Genomic DNA, 24,888 nt, shown 5'->3' with positions numbered 1-24,888 from the left:
CAGACTTTCAGATTTAATTTGAGGGTAATTACATCCAAAACAGGCGAACGGTGTAGGAATTACAACAGTTTCTATATGTGCCTCCCACTTTTTAAGGGGCCAAAAGTAATGGGACTATCAACTCAAAAGCTATTTCATGGACAGATGTGGGCTATTCCCTCGTTATTTCATTATCAATTAAGCAGGTAAAAGGTATGGAGTTGATTCTAGGTGTAACATTTGCATTTGGAATCAGTTGCTGTCGACTTCCAATATGAGATCCAAAGAGCTGTCACTATCAGTGAAGCAAGCCATCATTAGGCTGAAAAATCAAAACAAACCCATCAGAGAGATAGAAAAAACATTAAGTGTGGCCAAATCAACTGTTTGGAACATTCTTAAAAAGAAAGAACGCACCGGAGAGCTCAGCAACCCCCAAAAGACCCGGAAGACCACGGAAAACAACTGTGGTGGATGCTAGAAGAATTATTTCCCTGGTGAAGAAAAACCCCTTCACAACAGTTGGCCAAATCAAGAACACTCTCCAGGAGGTAGGTGTATATGTGTCAAAGTCAACAATCAAGAGAAGACTTCACAAGAGTGAATTTAGAGGGTTCACCACCAAGGGTAAACCATTGGTGAGCCTCAAAAACAGGAAGACCAGATTAGAGTTTGCCAAACAACATCCAAAAAAGCCATTACAGTTCTGGAACATCCTATGGACAGATTAGACAAAGATCAACTTGTACCAGAGTGATGGGAAGAGAAGAGTATGGAGAAGAAATGGAACTGCTCACGATCCAAAACATACCACCTCATCAGTGAAGCATGGTGGTGGTAGTATCATGGCGTGGGCATGTATGGCTGCCAATGGAACTGGTTCCCTTGTATTTATTGATGATGTGACTGCTGACAAAAGCAGCAGAATGAATTCTGAAGTGTTTCGGGCAATATTATATGCTCATATTCAGTCAAATGCTTCAGAACTCATTGGACGGCGCTTCACAGTGCAGATGGACAATGACCCGAAGCATACTGCAAAAGCAACCAAAGAGTTATTTAAGGCTAAAAAGTGGAATGTTATGCAATAGCCAAGTCAATCCCCTGACCTGAATCCGATTGAGCATGCATTTCACTTGATGAAGACAAAACTGAAGGGAAAATGCCCCAAGAATAAGCAGGAACTGAAGACATTTGCAGTAGAGGCCTGGCAGAGCATCACCAGGGATGAAACCCAGCGTCTGGTGATGTCTATGCGTTCCAGACTTCAGGCTGTAATTGCCTGCATGGGATTTGCAACAAAGAATTAAAAAGTGAAAGGTAGATTTAGGAATGTTTAATTTGTCCCATTACTTTCGGCCCCTTAAAAAGTGGGAGGCACATATAGAAACCGTTGTAATTCCTACACCGTTATCCAGATTTGGATGTAATTACCCTCAAATTAAATCTGAAAGTCTGCCGTTAAAGCACATCTTGTTTGTTTCATTTCAAAGCCATTGTAGTGGTGAATAGAGGCCAAAACATGAAAATTCTGTCAATGTCCCAATATTAATACACCTGACTGTATATTAGAGACTAACAGTCCATTATATATTTAAGCATTTATATCTATAGCAGTTCATTATTTGAGCACCACTTCTTCCTACTATTTTTGGTTTGTCATTTTATTTTGGGTGCATTTTTAGAACGCACCTATCATTAGAAGCAGCAGCTCAAATAGAATTGACAATTTGGTGGATTGAGCGCAGAGAAACAATTTTACAGTAGTCAAACAGACTGTCTGACATGCCTATTTGGATGGGATCATGAAATTTTTTTAAATAAACCTCCATCATTTTTTGAATGGTGACTATATCAGATGGAGTCACGGTAGAGGTGTAATTAATTGTAGGCAATTCTAACCCAACCAGATGTCAAAAGTTAAAACTTGGTTGTGTTGACTCAACTGCATCACCAGTGGGTGTATTGAAAGTTCAGTTTTTTCTCGGCAGATGCACTTGCTGGAGAAACCGAAGAAGCCATCGCTGTATCACGTGCCACTTGAGCTGACAATTTGCTTACTAACAGCTCTTTACATCTCTTCAGTTCTGTCTCCGTTGGGAAGAAAGAAACAACGTCTTTGTCCCTTCTGGGATGAAAATCCACACCCAGCAGCAGCAGGCATAGCGCTCAAGGATTCTCAAGGAAGACAACGTAAGACCTAAACCTTAAATCTTGCATTTACTCTGTTCGGCTTGTGGACAGTGGGTACGACGACAGTTTGGAGGCCACTAACTATGTTTTTTTAATGTCCCTGTACAGGTTGGGAAATGCTTTTCAAGTGGAATCTTTGCAAAGGATTATTTAACAGTCAATTGTTTTGGAAAGCACTACTAGTAGTCTTGATGGTCCCCTTCTGGGATGAAAATCCACTCCGAGCAGCAGGTATGGCGCTCAAGGATGCTTCCGGGGCAAGGACTGATGTGAATGAGTAAAATATTTTTTGTAAATGCCTCCCCTCATCAATTTACTTCGGAATCAAAAAATGTAATTAAATTTACTACCAATCAACCCTTCCTGTCCTTGCCTTCAACTACATATATAATCCAACTCCCTCAGGCCTCTTGAATAATAAAAAAATTTGGTTGCTGATGTGCCATGTTGCAAGTTGAACTGCCACGTGTTTGTGCTGCCACTTAGCTTAGTCAGCCAATTTTGCAAATTTTGGGCCTAAGCTGGATGAAAACAATATTGTGAGGTGGCCAAAATTGACTGGAAACGAGTGGAACTTATTGTTATTGAGGTTAATAATACTGTAGGAACAAAACACACACAAAAAAAAAAAAAGTGATTTTAGCAGATTTTTATAGTTGTAGTCTGGGCCCCCAGCGTCACCGCTTGCAAGCTCTGCTGTGAGCCGCCGAAATCACCAGGGACATTACTGGTGTTGACGAAGGTAGTCCGAGTTGCTGTGCATGCGTATTATTAAAATGCTCAGCACTGCTAACTCTAATTTTATTTTTTATTTTTATTTTAAAGCTTGGGACTGCCTGAGCAGTACCCCGGTTATAAAGGTGCGTCTGATTCCTGCAGCACCAAACGAAAAACTGAATGCCTGTGGCTGGGGTATATGTGGAGGAGGACCAGGGCATTCTGGGAGCTGAAAGCGTTTTGACTGTTTTGTGTCTGGATCACTCCAACCACATACCCCAAGGTAGTTCCTGTGGACCCTATGGAACCTGAAGAAGAAATGTAATTACAATAAAATGATGTAAGACTCCTCGTACCTTTTTTTGTACAATATTTCTGGGGAAACCTTACGGTTACCTTAGTTTGCAGTCCTAGCGTTCGGAAAAATAATATGAGGTGGGTCATGAAACGCAGTAAGTGACCAAGAAGCAAAGACTTCTTTTTTGACAACCATTCGCTGAACTCCTCCATTAAACCTAGAACAAAAATATTCACCACTTAAACAGGGCCACATCGGGGCAAAACACAGGGCCATAACAATATAACATTACCCAAAGCAATAAAAGGGCGTATGGTGTGGTAGTTCCTACAAGAGATTGTTTGTGTCCCACATGATACCCCATATAAAATTAATTTTCAAAATGTTACACCCCACACACATTTAAAATCACCTAAATAGACATACCCGTCTTCCCCGACAAAAAACACCACACTAGCATCAAAAGGCACTTACCATCTACGTCCCCGAGGATAATAAACTTCTGAATTATATGATAATGTTCTTCATTTTCTTCCAACACCCTCTGAAAAGGATGGTTGTTATAGCATGTGCAATAATAATGGATTTGAGGAGCAAGGAACCTTTACATGTCTGGTACAAATAAGCACGATCCTTTACATGCCTGGTACAAATAAGCACAAGTCACACTGCCCATCATTTCAACCATTTGCTCATAACTCTACCTGGTACTATTGAATTAAAATGGATGATAAGGTTATAGCAATTCAAGCTGGATCATTAGCTTGAAATGAGGGTTAGGGGTTCGTGAGATGGTGCATGAGGACCTACCTCTGTATCTCAATTGTGGTAGCACAAGGTTAAGCCAAAACAGTGCCATTATCATACATGAATACATCATGTGGAACTTGGCTTCAACAATTTAAAAAGAAACATGCCAAATCTGTAAAATGGAATTAAACTACACACCTTTTTATCAGTAGCCTGAAGCTCCTCAAAGACTCTCTCTAAAGTCCAACTAGAAAACAAAAACAAACATACATTATAATAAATCATGTGGAGTAGCGGCTAAGCCTGACAGGCACAGCTCATCTTACTTTGCTTCCAAGTATTCTCGAGGCAGCTCGTCTTCTTCTGTGGAGAAAATAAATGAGGCTTTGATCTCCTGCTCAACCAGACTGTCCACCATTACCCGGAAGTGTGCCCAAACTGAATCTTCCCAAGTTTCACATACAGGAAGGAGCTGGAAGCCAGAGACACTCCATCAGTTTCAATTCAGCAGTGTTCATATAAAGAATGCTTAACGTTATATTCAAAACAGCTCTTCGGTCATTCTATTTGAGTGAAATGACTGGGGAATAGAAATGCATCCCATCTAGTATAGGATAAGGACATGGTTAGCAAAGTATCTCAAACTGGACCTGATCATTGGGAACTGTTTACCTTATCCCTAGATGTAAATGGTTATGTTTGTAAAAGCTGTTGCACAATTCTTTTCAAATCTAATTCACAAAAGGTATACATTTAAAGAGGCTGAATAAAATTGCACACAGAATATAAATATGAATTCATATTTACAGCTCTTGGTCAAATATTCTATCCAGAACCAGTCAGTGGACATACTCTCATCATGCTACTACTGACGGTGCCAGGACACACACCTATTGCTGCATACACACTAGATGATGTGTGCATGTGGCGATATAGTCATCGGCGGGCCCGGGAGGGGTGCCGGCATCAGCAAGTGTATACACACTTGCCGGTGCCGACCAGCGACGGCAGGGGGGGGGGAGCGGGGGCAATGCTGCATTCAGTAGCATGGCATCGCTTTTTATATACCCAGATTGGGCGACATGTACAGCCGACTGGGGATATCGTAAACAACCAGCGGGAGAGGGCATCGCTGGTCGTTTTTAGAACACACGCTTTCCGTTATTGTGAACAACTGAACGATAATATCGTTCAATCATTCAAAATATCGGCAAGTGTTTACGCGGGCTTGTGTCCCAGCACTGCAAGTTACTGCCATAAATTTCTATGATGCAGGGCTAGTTTCCATACTGCCTGCCATTCCGCACTGCAGGACATGATCTCAGCAATAGTGGTGGTCAGCATGTTACTAAACTATACATTACGTTTTAATAGTACTACAACAGGTCAAATGTAATGGGTCTAAAATGACTCCTCTGAAATGTGGCCCATCTCTAAGCTTCAATATCTTAGTCAATGGAACAATCACACTTTGATCAAGCATGATATATAGATGTGAAGTTTGATTCTTTCCTCTCTTTTTCTGAAAAAAAATTCATTTATGGAATAAAATTGAAGCATTTCCACTGTAATGTGAGCAAGATCTACACTTTTGTTCATTACATGGGCAAACTAATTCATACCTTTATCCTCCTGTGTGGAGGACTGTAACCTACTAACAACAGGCATCTCTACATCCCATCGTTCTCGACTGCAATCTACCCTCAATTCTGCAGTGAGAATTATTTCATGTTCTTCCCCATAGATTCTCAAACTTGGTCCTCAGGACCCCAAACAGTGCATGTTTTGCAGGTCTACTCAGAATCACAAGTGAAAGAATTAGCTCAACCTGTGGATCTTTTAAAATGTGTCAGTGAGTAATGAATACAGCTGTGCACCTGCTGGGTTATCTGAAAAACGTGACCTGTGTGGGGTCCTGAGGACAGAGTTTGAGAACCAATGTTCTTCCCACTCAGTCCCAACACACATCCTAGTTAAATCCCTATTTTGGCTTGTATAATGTTCAAGTACAAAGCACTGCTGCTTAAAGCCAAGGCCCTACACTTATCTGCCTCTCCCTACAGATTTTACTTTCTCGCCATGTCCCTAATCATATTTGGCTTCCAGTCAATAGACAGTAAAAAGGTCGACAATGTCTAGATAGACAATAGATGTTAGACAGGCAATAGGTGGAGAGGGACAAAAGGTTGACACAGTAAAGGTCAACATGGATAAAAGGTCGACACAAAAATGCTTGTCACATTTTTTGGGGGGTTTTGGGGTTAGGCACTAGAAGGGACGGTTTGGGTTAGAATAAATATATTAACAGACTATTTTTGTGTCGACCTACTGTATTCGCTGTATAATATCTGTTGTCTAATTCCTGTTCATCTTTTATACCAAGCCCACCATATCCTGAATAAACCACTAATAAACTTCTATAGCTCTCTCTCTCTCTCTCTCTCTCTCTCTCTCTCTCAATAAACACCTCTCACTCTTTCACTTAATGTATTCCAAGTGTCAGCACAATAGTTATGTACATTCTCTTCTCACTTTTAATCCCAGACTAAAAGGCACAACAGTCATACCCAGCAACTTCTGTAGCCAGATAGAGCCATCTACTGCAAGTACTCCTCTCCTTCTTATCCCTATATGTATCGTAATTAGAATGTAAGCTCTCTAGTCTCAAAATGTGTTTGCATTTATAGTATGACACTAGAATTTACTGTATTGTCTCTTGCAAAGTGTAGCATAAACTATGGCGCTATATGTTTATACACACGTTACCCCTTGTAAAAATGGGAATTTGAAAACCACACCTGCTTAAGATTCCCACTCAGAGTGGCATAGATCGCTCTTTCGTATCTACTGAACTGCTCCTGGAACAAAAAGATACAATCACTTTTTAATTAAATAAACAATGTAAGTCTGATTCAAAACTGGACACAGCACTGGATTTTGCTTCAACAACTGTATTAAAAGGACTGAAAATAAGCAAAAACAGAAAAAAGATGTTCTTACCTGGTTAAATTATTTTCTTCGATATCCATAGGGGACACAGGTTTTCAGACAGTTGGTATAGGCTGGAGGAGTCCTGGCACCAAACAGTTAATCTTTTTCTCCTAGCAGCCCAGGCTCCTCCTTCCCTTCCCACCCCCAGCAGGCCAGTTTAGTTAGCAAGCCCAAGACAGGAGTGATTTAAAAAAAAATATAAATAAAAAAAAAATAAAAAAACCTCGACACACACAGGTTCACATACCCAGAAGAGACTGACAGGAGAGAAACAAACGGAGGCTAAACATTGAGGACACCCTGCAGAAAAGTCTGTACATCAGGCATTAGAGCAATCTGCCTCTGGAATAGGACACAAACCTGCACCTTCAAAGAAGTGAGGTGGAGACCCTAGTCCAAACCCGCCTACTGAAAGGAAAGGACATGTGAATCTCAAAATGATTTGGAGTTAACCCCCTGGCTGAACACCATGCAAAGTAAGCCAGCCAGACGCAGTGACATTTTGGTGGTTTACAGGCATTCAGCATGGTACAAACGACTGATCTAGAGGATCCCTTAGCTCTAGGACAGATGTCTCAAGGGCCACCACGTCAAAGCAAGACAGGCCAGATCAGGATGGAAGTATGGGACTGGAAATAGAAGAACCGGCCGCAGAGGAAGATGCAACGGAGTGTTGATGGAGAGACCTAGGAGATCCGCTACCGAGCTCGGCGCGGTCAATCAGGAGCTACCAGGATCACGGTGCTACCTTCCAACTTGCGGAGGATCTGCAGGATCGGAAGAAAAATGTACATAAGATGGGAAGTCCATCTAACCGCTAAGGCATCCACCAGAAGGGCTCCCATATTCTTGGTGTGTGAGCAGTACCTCAGTAGCTTGTGGTTGATGGTTCATATAGGCGACGGCTTGTAACAGAACCGGAAAATGCTGGAGGAGCAGCAGAGCTAGGCACAAAGCTCTTGAAAACCGCTTGGATTTCCACAAGATTGATTGATAGCCGGCTCTCTGAAGCAGTCTACCGACCCTGAAAGGTCTGTTGACAGGTTACTGCCCCCCACCTGCAAAGACTTGCGTTGGTGAGGAGGACCCAGTTCTGAATCCAAAAGGGACGGCCCTTGTCTAAGTGAAACGTCTGGAGCTACCATAAGAGGGAGAGCCGGACCTCCTAAGAGAGAATGATAGTTTGGGTCTTGAACTGCTGATGGGGTCTTGTTCCACCTAGTCAAAACCTCCATCAGAAGAGGCCGGGAGTGAAACTGGGCATACTCGAAGGTGGAGACTAGAAAGCCCAGGATCTGCATACAGGAGTGTATTGACACTCGGCGATGACTTAAGAACCTGCAAATCCTGGTCTATGGGTCCTGAAGCTTTTCTGTCAGGAGGAAGACCCACTGAGTCAGGGAGGATTTCTTACAATTAATGATCCATCCGTGGGACTGAAGGAGATCTGTCGGGAGATGGATGTGTCCCCTAGGACTTCCGGTGACCAGGTAAGGATCAGAATGTCGTCTAGATAAGGTAGAATCCCGATACCCCTGCATCGCAAATAAGCTGCCATGACCGCCGTGACTTTCATGAGGACATAGGGCAATGCTTGAAATTGGAAAAGTTCCTCCTGGAGGAAGCGCTGGTTACTGAGCCAGACAGGAACATGCACATAAGCATCCTGGATGTCACCCATCCCCTGGCTCCAGCACCAGAAGGATGGAAAGTAGAGACTCCAAGTGGACCCACAAGAACTTGTTGAGGGTCTTCAGGTTGAGGGTTGGCCAGCAGGAACCGCTTGGCTTCTGGACTCTTCTCAAGAAGAGTTTGGCATAAAAGCCCTTGCCTCTTTGAGACAGAGGAACTGGAGCATTTACTGTGGAGGCCAGGAGGGAGGGAACAGACTCCGCAGTGCTTCTACTTTGCCTGTATTAATCTAAAAACCTGTCGAAAAAAATTGGTTCCCCAAAAGGTTACGGTGTAGCCCAGGGAGATAATACCTCGCACCCACGCGTCCGACGTGGTTGCCATACAGCTCTCGGAGAACAGCAGAAGTCGGCCTACCACGCTAGGATCCCCCAGGTGGAGGCTTGCCCTGTCAAGTGGCAGGCTTGGTGGCAGGGCATCTGGTAGTCCTGGGTTGTTTAGCTTGGGGCTTGGAACCCTTGGATGAGTAACCCTGGGACCTCGAGAAAGGCTGGCCCAGAGCCTGAGGAGAAACTACAGGTGGTACAAGTCCCGCAGTTACACAACACAGAAGCACCCCCATCCCTGCTCTTGAAAGACACAGTACAGCAATCCAGGGCAGTCCCCGCATACCAGCTAGGTAACCTATTGTGTGCAATAAGGGGAAGTGCAATGAATGTGACCGCACCACAATAAGTGAGGCTTTACAGAAGAGGGTATTACTAAACCCTGCAGCAATTAGCACTTTAAGCTATCTCCACAGCATAAAAGGATAGACAGAATAGAATAAGAGAACAGGAGAAATAGATTCAATGCAGATAAAAATGGGCAGTAAGTGCTCAACAATCCAAGCCCCACTCAGCAGAAAGGAGCTATCTGTATAACCTTACCACTGAGGAGGAGGTATACAGTGAGACCAGGAGCCTGATACTACTCTCCTGAGACTGGCTGCAGCAGTGTGTGGGAGGAGGGGTGGAATAGCCTATAGCTTGAAGGCTCTGTGAAGTGACACGCCAAGGGGCGGGGGAGAAGCTAACGGGAAGTGCCTACCTCCCCCTTCTGACATTGACCCCCAGGACAATGGTCATCTCCTAAGAAGTGCCCTATTGCCTGCTACCCTGTTGGTCTAGTGGAGGTACCAGGCGGCCAGGACCCCCACTGTCAGCACCGCCGGTGGTCTCCTGCACCGCTGGTGAACGCAGCTACCATGTGGCTCCCTGCTCTTACTTGTCCCCGTGCATTATCAGTCTTTGGCTCCCCCAGTGTGTTGATGAGGGCCCACCCAAAGATGCTAACTCAGTCACCAGCACTGCGGCCCCCGCAGGGTTCTTTTTTGGGCGGCAGTGCGGGCGTCCTGTGGGAAGCCTAACGCTGCCCACTCTAGAAGTAAAAATAAAAAAAATTAAAGAAAATAACAGATGAAGCTGCATAAAGCAGCCTCTTGTTTAAACCATGCCCGCTCCTGCAGGCACTAAACTATGACTTGCCTGCCTGGGGTTGGGTATGGGGGAGAAGGAGCCTGGGCTGCTGGGAGGAAAATTAATAACTGTTTGGTGCCTGGACTCCTACTCCAGCCTATACCCACTGTCTAAAGCCTGTATCCCCTTTGGTTATTTATGTACCATCTTGTGGAACTTTTTTGTTCCCAAAGCAAGCTAAGTAATTATTATTGTTATTGTTTCAATTAATAACCTCCAAATATGATGTAGTATAAAATTAGACAAAAATATGCAGGGATATTAGCTTCCAAGCAAGAATGACATGGATTTGCCTTGATGGGTCTCTTCTTTTGCCAATATTACTAGTGTACACTGGATTTAACAGAAGCTAAGGGCGTACATGTATCTAATATTGCTAACAAACAGGAGAGACCCGCTGCATGTCTCCCCTACACAACCATCCGTCTCTGGGATGTTCAAGTGCTAACATAGCACTGATGATGTTTTTATTTTTTGTAACACTTGGAAGAAGTCCTGTAACAAGTATCTATAGTGACAACTTACATCATCTGCCATACGCCAGCAGCAAGCCTTCCAGACACAGCGTTGTGGGTTACCTTCCACCGGCTGCAACTCACCGCCTACATGACAAGCAATTGTTAGCGAAACTGAGGAAATTGCTCCATAACTAAATCTAGCACAACTTTACAGTACACAGAGGTGATCAGTATCAAAGGACTGAAGCAACAGTTAGGCCTATTGGAACAGCTTACCTCCATTTATATTAGGGTCATGATAAAGTTTCCATCCTTCCAATGTCGCTGCTCTCCAGGCTTGACCACATCTCTTACATAAGCGTTGTGCCTGACACAAACATGATAAAGTAGTTACTACACCACCTATTCACTAAAAGGCAATAAACATATTATACTCCACATATATTATATATTCAGACATAAGTGAACGTCTAGTAACACAAACTCAGCTCTTGTAACACCGATCACAAATACCTGCTCTGAGCCTGTGTTAATAAAAATAAACACTGCAAACCAGAAATCTAAAAAAATTTTTATGAAAACAAATACGTAAAGATTTTCTTCCATATATGAATTTTGTTTTTTAAATGAGCCAAATTGTACATACAATCATAGATGCATTAAATCGCTACTTGGTTTCTAATTTAAAAAAAAGTAAGAATTATGGAACAGAGAGCTGAAAATCAAAATGCGTAGAGTGGTGAATCCTGGCTGGGAAAGTGGAAGAACCAGGAGCTAGCATTAGGCCAGCTGTCCGTTGGGCAGTTACACGGACGGCTGTGGTCAATAAGTCATAGTACAGGAATTGGTAAAGTTTTTGACGTATATTATGAGCCATACACCTTAGTGCTTCCTTTCAAAATGATATTAAACAATAGATCTCATTCTCAAAATTGGCATTTAAAAGTCCACTTTTTCAAATCAAAGCAGCTGCATAACTGTCCAGATTCAAGTTCCTGATTATAAATACACTCTGATATGACTCATCAAACCAAAACAAGATCTATTATTTATATCAAATCCATGGATTCGTCATACTTCTAAAATGGATAGTAAATAATTAGAAAACCCAGCACCACAAACCCAACATAGCTCTCAGCAATAAGAATGCTTGTACAGCAATAAGGAAATACTGTATAGTAAATCAGACAGCGCAGTGGCAATTCCACGGGCTGAATATTACAAAAATTAGTTTATATTAAAAATAGAAGTTGGGAGCCATTGCTGTTTGGAAAACATTTGTCACAGCTGATTGGAGCGACGGTTTGTGTGGGAAGGAGAAAATATGTATTGTGACTGGTTAGGAACTACAGATGTGTCCTCATACATCTAGCCTCCTTGCGCGTTAAACAGCCCTTCTATTCGCGCCATGGCGTGGCTCGGTAGCGCCGAGTGTCCTTCGTGTAACTTTTTAGCTTTAAATGCATCTTATTCACACAGTGATGCGAATAGCTAGCACAAGCAGCTTCTGCTGATTAAAATGATATGTGGCATGCCTGTGTTCTCTGTGCGTCTGCATGCGAAACACTACTTAAGTGTTACAGCCGCTGACACGAATGTAGCATTTCACATGCAGATACACCCACAGATGCACACAGAACATAGGCATGCTGCATATCATTTTAATCAGCAGAAGCTGAGTGTGCAAGACTGTGGGAATAAGACGCATGTGAAGGTAAAAAGCCGCACGTAAGATGCTCGGCGTTACCGAGGCACACGGAGCTCTCGCGTTGTGTGTCGTGACTTGTAGCGCATGGAGGATAGATGTATGTGGACACATCTGTATGTTGATAAGAGCTCTCCTGTGTGTGTGTGGACATGTTGGTCCAAGGATCATTGCAGGAGTAGTGACACAGTTGCAAGCGAGACCCGCTACAGACCAGCATGTGATATATTAAAATATACTACTCATTATCAATATATGCTGTACTAAAATGATCCTACCCAACTAGCAGGGATGCATTTTTCTAAATACTGTATATACCAGTAAAAAGGCATGCTTTGTTCACTTAGCTAAGTGGCTGGGGATTTTGTTTGTATTATATAAAATTATCCACGGCAATCAACTGTGATTGATTGGAACTGGTGTTTCTTTAATATTGCATTTCTCCGTTATGTATATTCACCTTCTGATGAAACCGTTGGATATAAATAACGGAGAAATGCATTAAGCTCTGTTTTGGACATTAATACTGGCTGCTGGACATTTAACTTGTGATTGGTGAGATACCTTATACGCTGAACTGTGCATGTCTGCTCACAGCATAAGCTGAGTCTCCCTCCACATTACATTAGGCCGTGGATGTGTTTCTTCCAAGACTGCGGCTACATTGTATTCAGCCGGGGAGTGTAATACACAGAGGCCATTCTCCCACCACAGCTTTTTTGTGATAAACATTGCTAGGCATCAACATTGGTGGTGAGATTAAGTCCTTGGAGAGTGAGCACGTGAACTATTTGGCACTTTTGCCACAATATAATACTAATTGGAACATCTGACTATCTAAATGTCAATTCTATGCCGGAAACTTGAGACCAATCAGTGACATTTATTGTCTATAGACATTGTTTCTATTTCTTTTATTGTTTTATTATCTAATATTGATTTTTTTTCATGTTATATTAAACAAAATTTGTTTTATTCTATATGCGCTCCCTTGTTCTGTATTTTACTAGTTTTGTATAGCTATACAAGTGTTCCCAGCACTTTAAGTGAGAGCTGCATTACAGCTGTTAATTAACCATATTTTAATTGTGTTCACTTTGCGCCTGATCTATACATAGGTTACCTTGTATTTGTTTTTTTGTTTCTTTAATAGATTGTGTTTCTGTTTGCCAAGTATTTTTTTTACTATTTTTATAAAATGATTAATCCTATTTCTAGACCCAACAGTATGCTCTTATAGAAATATAACATTGATTTTATTGCACTCTTATAACAGTCTTACTTGAAATCCCTCATCTCTCCAAGCCGCAAAGCCTCTTCGCTACCTTCAATTCCTCCTTCCCCCCCTCCCCTCACGCCCTTTGATTTTGCTACTTTTCTTCCAAAATTGTTACTATACATAGTTAAATCCAATTGACTGAGGTACTAATTTAGTCATCTGCACTCAAGCATAGATAGTTTTAAAACATGTACTGTAATGGTGGAGATTGGGAACATCTGGGTTAAGTAATAAAAAGATTCCTGTGTGATTTTTTCCACAACAACCTCTACTATTCAATTTTGACCTCTATCTGTGACTTTAATAATTACTAAGGGCCTCATTTATCACTGAGTGATATCCTTGTCATCACTCGTTACTAATTTTAAACGGTGCTCCAACCGATCAGCTCCTGTCATTTATCAAACACATGACAGTTAAGAGCTGATTGGTTGGAGCACCATTTAAGATTAGTAACAAGACATCAGCCTGAACACACAGGACACCGCAAGGAGCTCCTGAGACCAGCACTTTCTTTCTGATTGACAATCAGGGTTCAGGTCATTCAAATCAAAAGTTTAAGCTAAATTTGGAAGACCATTATCATCTCACAGATAAAGCCAGGTCAGGTGATGGTTTCTGCTATTCGAGAACTGACATCTACAATAGATTTTACCTCATCAGTCATTCCAGCTCTGATCAAAGCAAAAAGGTATTTCAGAAGTCTGATATCATCTTCACGATCAAGATCATCCAAGGGAAGTTTCTGTCTAATAGGTGCATCAGGATCCTTCAGCGAGTCAAATAAAGAAAGGATATTTTTGATGAAAGACATTTAATCTGAATATTCCCATATGTGAAATAATCGATTATAAGCCCCTCGGTTTTTTTTTTTTTGTTTTTTTTTTTAGCAGTACAGCTATAAACCCAGTATTATCTTCTATAATACGATTAAAATTTGCACAAAAAAGCTAAAAAGTAATTAAAAAGAGTGACAGTATGGGATTGGACAACACTGGTAGAATGAGGCAACAGATATGGGGTGGTTCAATGGAGACAGGCAGACTGATACAGGAGCTAACATATTGCTGGGAGAAAAAAACAAAACAATTTACATTGTCATTTGCAATATTTTTAGTATGCCCCAGTTATACGTGTCCAAAGACTTTTGCATTAGCTGTTCTAAAAAAAGTTAGATTAGTTCCATATACATTAATTTACTGTTCAAACCATATAAACAGAAATTTGTTCAAAATCCTTTAGTCAGTTTTATACATCATTTTCCCACTAGGCTGTCTAAGCGTCGCGCCCTGTCTGTTCTGAAAGCGCTAAAATGCGCCCTACTGTAATGGCAGCTCCCTGCTGAAACAGTTGTCCCCAACCGAGGGCCGCAGTGCCCTGCGGGGGGAGGGGAAGTTCCGGTAAAAGAATCACTGGCCAGTGAATAGAAGCTGTGCGCATGGCATCTATTCACACTGTGGGTAGAGCTCAGAGGTAGCCCAGCATCTCTACGAGTCCTGGGCACTCCACCTACAGTGATGAAAAGGGCGCACGTCTTAAGGCCACAACCCCTTTTTCCAGGGGCGTCTTCAACATGTGCTAAAGTGCTTTTTTCCAACAGGCCTCCAGCCGACTGCCTAAGCGTGAACACTACACTCTTATAGTTTATACGTACCAGTTCAGACACCAATGGCCGACTACTGCCTAATGCTGAAAAACTTCTCTGTTTCAACGTGTGTAGAGTATTTTCCCTAGCAGGAAAAAAAATAGATTGATCTTATTTTCTGTGACCAAGTGTTATAGCTCATTTATTTCCAAAAGAAAATATTTTACTTACTCACCGGACACACAATCAATATTTATTAACGTATTATTGCAAACTATTACATTAATTGTTAGACACACAAAACTAAGACATGCTATTTGTCATGTACTCATTTTAGTAAAGCCAATTTGGAATTGCTGTCCCACATTTACTCATTAACCACACTCATAATTTAGAGAGTGAAATTTCTAAACACATTGTATAATCTTAGGGATGTTTTCATTTTAGATTGTAATCTGAAAACGCACATACCACTGAAGTCTAGGCAGTCCAATAGAACGATTGTGACTAAGATTTTCATTGCATCTTCAGCATTAAAATTTGTGACACCCCTCCCCCCCCAATTTTTTTTTTTTATAAATTACAAAACCCCCCTAAGTAGTTATTCATTTTATTACATACCAGTATACTGCTTTAGCATAAAACTCAATGTTTTCAGAGAAGTCACCAACATCATCCTTGGCAATGCTTTCCAGCCAATCTACTACGAGCTAAAAGTAAAAAAATATGTTTTCTTTCCAGAAGCCAATTTCAAATAGCACAAAAGAAAATCTGATTCATGATGGAATCAAAAGTACAAGAGCTACAGTTTTGTTTTGTTATTGAAGCAAAGACAATGCTGACAAACTGGCAAAACAGAAGCATATAAATCACACTTATGCAGCTTTTACATCGACATGATAATCCCACGCTTTTGCACATGTACGCGCATCAACCCAGGATTTGTGTCACTGTAAAAGGATCGAACCATTAAACGCTGTTCTTCTGCGCCGGGTCTGTGCAGACCCTGCTCCGGTGTGAACGATGTCGGCCCAGACAAAGCCCTGGTCGGGGCCGCAGTGTAAAAGGGGTCTCTCTATGGGTTGGAAACGTGTTCCAAATCCCGGGTCAGACCTGGGGCTTTGGTGTAAAAGAGGTATAAGTGAACTTCATATACATTGGTAAATTATATACAATAGACAAAACATAGTGTGCATCCAAACACACCCTTTCTACATACAAAACCTCAACACAGACCCAAGAGCTACAATTTAAGATCTTACTATACTGATACTGTGCTAAAGACTATCTATTTATTGCTTAAGGTGCTGTAATAATACATCTCTCACTGTCCAAGTTACACAAGTAAGGATACATCTTCCTGACATTATGTCAGAATCCCAATCATGTACTGAAAGAGCCCCTAGTGCCAACATCCTCCAGGCCATGGAAATGAGCAGAATGAATACAGTGTGAGAAACTTGAGATCATTGCTTCCAATAGTTTAAAATTAACTTCTTGTGATTTTCTTTAACACTAAATTCAAGTCCCTAGGGACTGAAGGAGCAGTTAATGGTGGTCTCAAATAAGTCACTTCCTGTACAAAACTCTGGATCTCTAGTAAAAGCATTAGCTTCTTCTGGAGGAAACAGAGTGCAGAAATCTGAACCTTTAGGGTACTCAGTTTCAAATGATTATCCTAGTCATACTATCGGAACAGTAATAAATGGGCCAAGGGGAAAGTAGTTGTTGGAAACTTCATATTCTCAAACCACAAACTATAGGTCATCTAGACCTGATGATAAGTTTCACAAAATAAGTTTTCTAGTATCTGATCAGCCTGCCAGAGTAACCCTTCAACTTAAGAATCACAGCTGCAACTGTTACACTGATGGAGCTAGTCTTTGCTATTATGCTGACTCCATCTGCCCTTAACCACTGAAAAATGCCCTGTTTGAGAGACCATTCTCCTGGATGCATGGCGTCCTCCAAGCAATTCCACCTATGGTAAGAGACTGCCTATTTGGCCTGAATATTTTGCTTTATCCAGTGCATGATCCGAGTGGCCTCCTTCATTGCTATTTGTGCATCCCTAAAGTACCATTTTGCCATTGCTTGACTGAATTGTTATGGACCCCTCTCCACAAGAAAAGTGGTTCCTGAACTTGGGTGTTTAAGAGCAACTTTAACTCTAGACCCTGAAACCAGCAATGACCAGCAGCGCAAAAGCTCAAAAGGCTTGGCTTTGCTGTCACAGTTGTCCAATTCCATTTGGCAAGACAGATGGCACCTGTTTGTTCCTCAACCATCAGAGGAGCGAGCTATGCATCCTCAGCAACAGTGAAAAGCAACTCATTCTGAGGGAGTGGCTAAAAAGATATTTGGTCTCATCCCTAGTTTTACACTCCTCTTCATCTGGAGAGGTGTACAACACAATCTTGGGTAAATGAGATTAGGATGACCTATTGATTGCAAAATCCTATAGGCCATCAATAACCCTAGACAGGTTTAAACCAAGAAAAAAAAAAAAAGAAGATCTTAGACATGCGGTGTAGGGTTCAGATTATCTTTAACTGCCTCCTAAATAGTGGAGGAGACTATCCACCATTTGTAATGATCTGAAGGATAAATAAGAATTTTAATGGTAATTTAACATTTTTGCTGCAGCTAATTCTTCTATTTTCTTGCAAGCATCCTATCCAGCTCTCTTCCTCTCTCTTGTGCTCTAGACTACATTTTTCATTACAGTAGTCTATCAATACGCAAACTTGCTTTAAAAACTCCATAAGCCCTTTACATTCCATCCTGAAAGATTATACCACGCCTTACCTGGCTCTGTCGAACAAGTGAATCCCGCTCAAACAGTTTGTCCATGATCATTTTCTCACTGGCATTTGGTGCCTAAACCAAGAGGAGAGAATAAAAATATTACGTAAAGATACCAAAGAAAGCACAACATTTTCATATGCAAAGAAATAAGCAAAAGGATGGGTGTAAACCAGAAGGGCAATGAACAAAGTATACACAGCAAGCCTTCAGGAAATAAAAAAGTTTGACATCATATTTCCCTAAATTGTACAAAAAGAATATACTGGAGAGATATGCATACACCTGAGACAAGGGGGCGCCATCGGAACCAAGCAGTGTGTCCGGGACTTTGTGGACTTTTGCGATGTGACCTGCCTTCTAGATACATCTGGTATGCGCATTCACTGACTGATTTATGAGTTTTAATAAATATTTACTTAATAAAAGGTTTTGCACTATGAGTATTCCCTATTGTTTCATATGCTCAAATTGATGCTGCTGGAGGAGTGGAACCTTGCCTTAAACATTCATTGACAGGCAAATATTTGCCCACCTTCTGGTAGGCTTAACGTATAAAAGGGAACTTTTGCTGTTTTTACACTTGTGCAACTTAAAAAAATATAATAAAAAATAGCTACCGGGCACTTAGCACGGGAGCTACCATCCAGCAAATTGAATCACCCCAAAGAGAGACAGGACAACTGCATGGACCTGGAGACCTGCAGACCCATGAAAATGATTACCATGTGTGCTGGGAGGAAGAAACACAACAGCATACAGGTGTGTACTGTATATAACAACCGATATATGTGACTCACCGCAACCTCAAACATGTTTTCATCTTCTAATGCAGACTGTATCCGGTCTCTAAATATTAATAAAACACAAAAAGTTTTTACTTATGAATAGTTTTAACCAAAAATCAATGTGGAACACAGACTGACATGTTTTAGGTCATTCACTGGATGCATTGGTATGTTACACAAAATAACTTGGGCTCATACTTTACATATAGAAACAAGTGACATACAGAAGCAGAAAACAAAAATCTTGCAGAATGTTAATCAAAACAAATTCAGCTTCCAGTGACCACCACTGGTGAAATAGCCTGCCTCAGTACCAACTTAGGTAAATCACTCTCCGGAACACGTATTGTATAAAATGCGCTCAGAACATGCGGTAGCCACCAAGTCTGATTCTATTCTATTTGATGAACTTGCCAGCAAAAAGGTTACTGCAAAGACAAACAGCATAGTCCCTACCATTCCTGGAGACAAAGTGGTGCTTAGATGTAGACAAGACTGAGCATGGACTCTGCCTTCTTTACCAATACCATCAAAAAGTTGCCCAAGCCTCCTGGAGTAAACCTGAATTGGGTCTAGTCAAAAAGATTTTCTTCAGGGAATCCGAAAGCTTCTTCGCCTTCTTTACAATTGTGCTTAATAATCAAGTACATTATAGGCAGAACTACACAACTATACCAGAAAAAATCCTTATGCTTTCTGGGGAGGCTAATTAGAAATAAATGGCATCAATGACTGAGTCAGATGTTTGTTGCAAATATAAGAATATAAGGCAAAACCTGCCCGAAGACTAACAAAGACGAATTAATTGAAGAATGAAAAAAGCTGAGCAGACTAGAGCAAGGCCCATTTTTAAAAACGGAACTCAAAGATGAAAATAAATAATTGCTATCCCCATCCCTGCAAAATAACTTAAAATAAGTTGTGTGTAGAAACAACGTAGTTGAAGAACTAGGAAGAAAAAAAAAAAAAACCTGAGAAACTAAAACAAAACCGTGCAGTGCTTTAGTTAGGTGTATCTAAAGATATACACACAAAAAATACATACATACACACACATCTATCTATATACATGTAGACATATACACACACATACAGTATATATGTTTAATGAAAGTTAAAAAAAAAATATTTGAAATGTATCAAAATAATATAAAAGAAAAAGAAAATATATTATATTATCTTTTCATGAAAATTTAGAAATGTAATTAATTTTGAAGAAAAATATTAGTGGGACAGCCTTATTTTTTTGTCTCAAGGAAAACTGAGGTGAGATTCTCTTTGTTTCTGGTAGTTTATGCATTTTTCATGATAAAAAGGTAAAGGAAGGAAAGACCAACCTGTAGAGAGATGTAATCAGCCTCCACGTCACCATTTCTTGCCGAAGTAGCCATAAGACACTGGCAGTTTTGAAAAACTTTTGCTGCCCTGGAGTGACACGGTTGACAATTTTTTGAAGTAAAGTGACCTGAAATAAAAGAATGACTGTTGAAGAATGATCAAGGTTGCATTGCACCTGCAGTTCTTTAAGTTTGTAGACAAACGTGCTCAGAATATCCGTAATGCTACAAAAAGAAACCTAAGATCAGGTGATATTTTTTATTCTTACCATTAAGTAATTAATTTTCAATCCCTGGGAAAGCATGACCCTGGAATTTATTATACTCCTGTACTCCTCTATAAACTTCTTACTACCCTGCTGGAAACTGATGATCAGTTACCCATACCCCACCCTCTGCAATAAGGTGAGTGGGTGGGGCTATGCCACAGGAAGAGGGGGTTAATGAGGTCAGCCGATTAGGAGTGATTCACTGATCAGGGAGAAGGGAAGTAGTCAACAAGTCGACTGTTACAATGTCAACACTCATATCTACAGTTGTCGACACTATTGAAATGTCGACAATTAACATGTCTGCAAAATGTTGACATCATAAACAAGTGAAATGTCAACATTATGCAAACTGCCAACACTAGGTTTAGGGACACAGGGTACCTATCTCCACAACTGTCAGAACAGCCGCTCGCTGTCATTATTAGCATTTTGACATATCAACCATCGACAAAATATGCCAAACCTTTGGGAGACTGTACGGTCACATTTTAAGGACGAGGCTCTCGTGCACCACTGTAAAGCCTGGTACACACTATACGATATATCATATGGATCGTGCAGTGTACATGCCCGATTGCGCGTGCACGACGGTTGTTCATCGCATTGTTGTGCTGTGCTGTACACAATGAACGACTTGGTGCTGTTACATTCAGGATGTAACGAAAGTGATAAATCGTTACATTGCTTAGTACCATCGGCTGGGTCACACATCATAGTTGAGGACCAAAATAAACAAAATTAATAATGGTGAGAAAACAAAATGTGTATTACCTAATGTTAATTCAACATTAGGTAACATACGTTATTTACTTTCTCACCTTTGTGTTTATATTTCAACTTATCAATTTTAAGGAATAAACAAATAAAAGTTATAGTTAAATAACGCATTAGTGAGGTCCATGCAATAATACAATTAAAAACTGGTTGTTGCCAATATAAGAATACTTTGCCTTTTGTTGTGTGTTGCAAGATATATTTAATCTCAGGTGCACCTCCCCTTTCAAAGTTATTAATAAGGATCAATTATCAAGGGGAAAAGATTGTTAACTAGCATAATTCTGTGTGGACAACTTTGTTTTTGCTTTTCGGATAAAAGCGCTGAAGTCTGAACCTACAGAAAGCAAAACAACAGCTAGCCATCCATACCCTGCAACACAAGTAGCAGAAAATGAAGTAAGAATCTACACCCTGTGACAGTATTGGCAGAAACTGGCTTTCTAGTTTTAAGCACGGTCTCAAGCATGCTGGTAGTCAGTCAAGCTAAACCTTTGTGATTAAATAGCCCTGACAGCAGGTCTGGCCTTAAAGACCTGACCCACTATCATGTTTAGAATGACATCCTTGGCCAATCCAGTGCTACCAAATCACCTGAACTTCCTCTCTTTTTACATAGTTTAAAGACATACGGAAGCACTGCTACTGGAGTGAACATATAAATCACATGAAAAGTCTAAGTGACAGACATGGTGTCTCCTAACCACCACCTTCAGATAACTTGTCTGCAAGGAGAAGCATGGTTGCATAATTGAAACATCTGACTAGCCTTAAATTTCCACAATCTGTTGGGAAAATGTGCCTCCCAGTTTTACAGCACTGGTACGAACACTGCTAACGATAGCTGGAATATTCTTCCAGCTAATACAAGATCCTTCTGGTTTCTCTGATGGCAAAGAAGTTCTTGATGCCTAACTGATGCCATAGCATTGTCTGACTGGATCTTTATGGACATTCCTCTTAAAAAGTTTTCCAATCCAAAATAGTGAAGGGGTGACTGAAAAGGGACAGACACACCTTGTCATCCCTAAGCCACCAAAGAAGTGACTGACACACCTTTGGAGACAATCTGACCAATTGGCTAATGATAGTGTGACTTGTTTAATATCAATATGAAACCTAGCAAACTGCGAAAGACCATGTTCCCCAAGAACATCATGCAAATAGGATTTCAATAGTCCCTCTAAGGAAAGGTTATTATACGATGTTAAAAAATCTTCAGCTGACAATAGAGCTAGGAAGACCATCTGCTGGAAAGGTGTTAAGTTGGATTCCTTGTAATTGAAGATCCAACAGAGAGATTCTAATTCCGCACATCCACTTTCAGACTGTGAAACGAGAACACGATTATGACATTGTAATCGTGCTGACGTTTCACAGTCTGTGATGTGCCTACACTGAATGTTCAGTCGTTCAGTTTAGGCACATCCATCATCCCCGTACATGCTGAACCTGATGTGATAGTCAGGTTGACCAGCATGTACGGGCAATGATAGATGTCAAAAACGACCAGCGGGCGCGCGCATCTCTGGTGGTTTTTGACATTTAAATGCCCGATTTGTGGCCGATTACTGAGCGATTGCACGATTACGATGTCATAATCGTGCAATCGCTCAGTAAGGTCGCGTAGTGGATACGCACCTTAAGATCTGTACATGGTCCTGTAGCAAGTTCAGGTATGCCACACTGGTCAGTACATCGTCCAGGTAGGCGTGAACACCCTAGGCAACAGGTTCTCAAACTCGGCCTCAGGACCCTAAACAGCGCATGTTTTTCAAGTCTCCTCACAGCATCACAAGTGAAATAATTACCTCCACCTGTGGCTCTTAAAATGTGTCAGTGAGTACTTAACACACCTGTACACCTACTAGGTGAACTGGAAAACGTGAACAGTGTGAGGTCCTGAGGACTGAGTTTGGGAACCACTGCCCTAGGCAATGTCTTCAGTCCAAATAGTAATACCCAAAATTGATAAATGATGAGAATGAACGGTGTCCCTCCCAGGCCAGAGCATGCAAGGAAGCGTACTTGACATTCATGGACAGAACTCATTCTATATCGTGAAATTTATTGCGGGCCTCAAGAACTCCATTGTAGAACCTGCACATCTGAAGCTGGATGTTTAGAGATTTCAGGTTCAGACTAGGCTGAAATAATTGGTCTGGCTTCTGAAACAAGATATTGGAGTCTAAACCCAATCACTTCTGCTTTTCAGAACAAGTAACCCTTAAGAGATCAAGACCTCAATGGCTTTCAATAAATCAAACCAAACACATTTTATTGTCTGCAGGAAGGCCGGTAAAGAATAACCATCTGGATGAGAACATCAGTATATCTATCATGTATCCACTTACTTATGATTAATTTCACCAATACGTCTAAGGTTGATTGAAAGCACAGGTCCAAAAAGAGAAGCAGATGTACTCCCACAGTGGGATTTCGCTGGTGGGAGTCATGTAGAATGTTTACCAGAAGGATCTCTATTCTTAGCAGACCAAAACCCCACTTTCCGCTCAGCTGTCCTCTGGAAGTTTGTCTCACAGCTAACCTAGAGGAAATAAACCTAGTGCACTTAGTTCAGGGGCTTTGATGGGTAGAAAGGTATGTTTTCTGATCATGGCAAAGAAAATCATCATAACCAGTTCAGTACCCAACAAAAAAATCCCAGGGTCCACCTCTAATACCCCAAGTCAGAGAGCAGGGAGTATTGAGTATGCTAAAGTATAATCCTAAGGACAATAAGGTCACTCATCAATAGCCAGATTCCCCATGTATTTGAAAGAATCGTTGATGTGCTCCAGAGTTAGCAAATTTTAACTGGGTCTACAAGACAGCTTTCTGCCATTTCCTCCAGCCAGCTCTCAGCTGCTTTATTGGCACAAGCTGAAGCTAAAAGAGATCAGGCACCTGCCCCAATAAAAAGAGACCACAATCTTCGTGCCTGTGCTAACCATTAAAGTAGCTGCATACAGAATCAGAATTATGATGGTCCTAGACAGATATGTTACGGTAGCATCTACATTTGGTGGATACACTAATTTCACTGTATGCCTGCTAGGGAGAGTATAAAGGGACTACATCCCGAAAAGCCAGGAAAACCTATCACGTTTCACGCACCCTTTGCATAAATGGTCTTCCAACTGAGGGGAGGAAAACAAGTCTGTCCGGAATATTTAATGCTTGACGGACGGCTTACACTACATTCCATGCTTCCTTTTGGCTTTGTCCAAGCAAAAGGAAACCTCAAGGTCTTCAGCCACCTTCTCCCAGAGAGGAAAATTCTCCTCTTTGCAGGACTGAAGCAGTGTCAGAATATGATGTTTCCGTGGTCTATAAGTGGTGGCAGATTCCATGTTCCTTTCCAAGGTAGATGAAACCTTGATCAGACATTGTATCCAAGCTAGCTCATCTGGTGCAGATCAACAAAGATTGGCTTTTGTAATGACTGCAAGATGAGGACTAAGAATCTTCCTACCAATAGATAGGCATGGTCCATCTACACCAGGGATGAAACCGCCTTGTGATATAGTTGGATATCAAGAGATTTGTTACAGGAGTGCTGCATCAACGAGACATACATGGAATATGAGGCCTATGTATCAAGCTGTTTTTTTTTTTTTTACATAAAATTATGCAGAAACTGCATAAATTGTATGTATTGTACCCAAGTACTAAGGGCACAATGGAGATTTCACAGAAATCTCCAGCAAAATGCTAATTAGCACTGCAGATCGTAGTCCCTATTATCATCAATTGGGACTATGACCTGACCTCTGTGTACCAAACTCCAAACCTTTTCAGAGTTTGG

At 41.2% G+C, this 24,888-nt stretch overlaps 1 protein-coding gene across 1 annotated transcript in view; it reads right to left on the bottom strand.

Moving 5' to 3' along the window:
- The window catches only part of NUP107 (nucleoporin 107), a 54,983-nt gene that overhangs the window by 18,297 nt on the left and 11,798 nt on the right, over positions 1-24,888 (bottom strand). The window contains exons 7-19 of the mRNA XM_088452484.1: positions 20,035-20,162; positions 18,710-18,758; positions 17,913-17,984; positions 15,726-15,814; positions 15,174-15,249; positions 14,175-14,288; positions 10,812-10,902; positions 10,603-10,679; positions 6,736-6,795; positions 4,264-4,409; positions 4,136-4,184; positions 3,662-3,731; positions 3,286-3,404 (exon numbers count right to left, since the gene is read on the bottom strand). Of these exons, the coding sequence (XP_088308610.1) occupies positions 3,286-3,404; positions 3,662-3,731; positions 4,136-4,184; positions 4,264-4,409; positions 6,736-6,795; positions 10,603-10,679; positions 10,812-10,902; positions 14,175-14,288; positions 15,174-15,249; positions 15,726-15,814; positions 17,913-17,984; positions 18,710-18,758; positions 20,035-20,162 (1,140 nt within the window). The remainder of the gene's footprint in view (positions 1-3,285; positions 3,405-3,661; positions 3,732-4,135; positions 4,185-4,263; positions 4,410-6,735; positions 6,796-10,602; positions 10,680-10,811; positions 10,903-14,174; positions 14,289-15,173; positions 15,250-15,725; positions 15,815-17,912; positions 17,985-18,709; positions 18,759-20,034; positions 20,163-24,888) is intronic.

This window comes from Taudactylus pleione, unplaced genomic scaffold (assembly GCF_031769625.1).
Source record: "Taudactylus pleione unplaced genomic scaffold, aTauple2 ptg000038l, whole genome shotgun sequence".
NCBI lineage: Eukaryota > Metazoa > Chordata > Amphibia > Anura > Myobatrachidae > Taudactylus > Taudactylus pleione.
The sequence above is the reverse complement of the archived record's forward strand: the minus strand, read 5'-3'. Positions and strand labels throughout refer to the sequence as shown.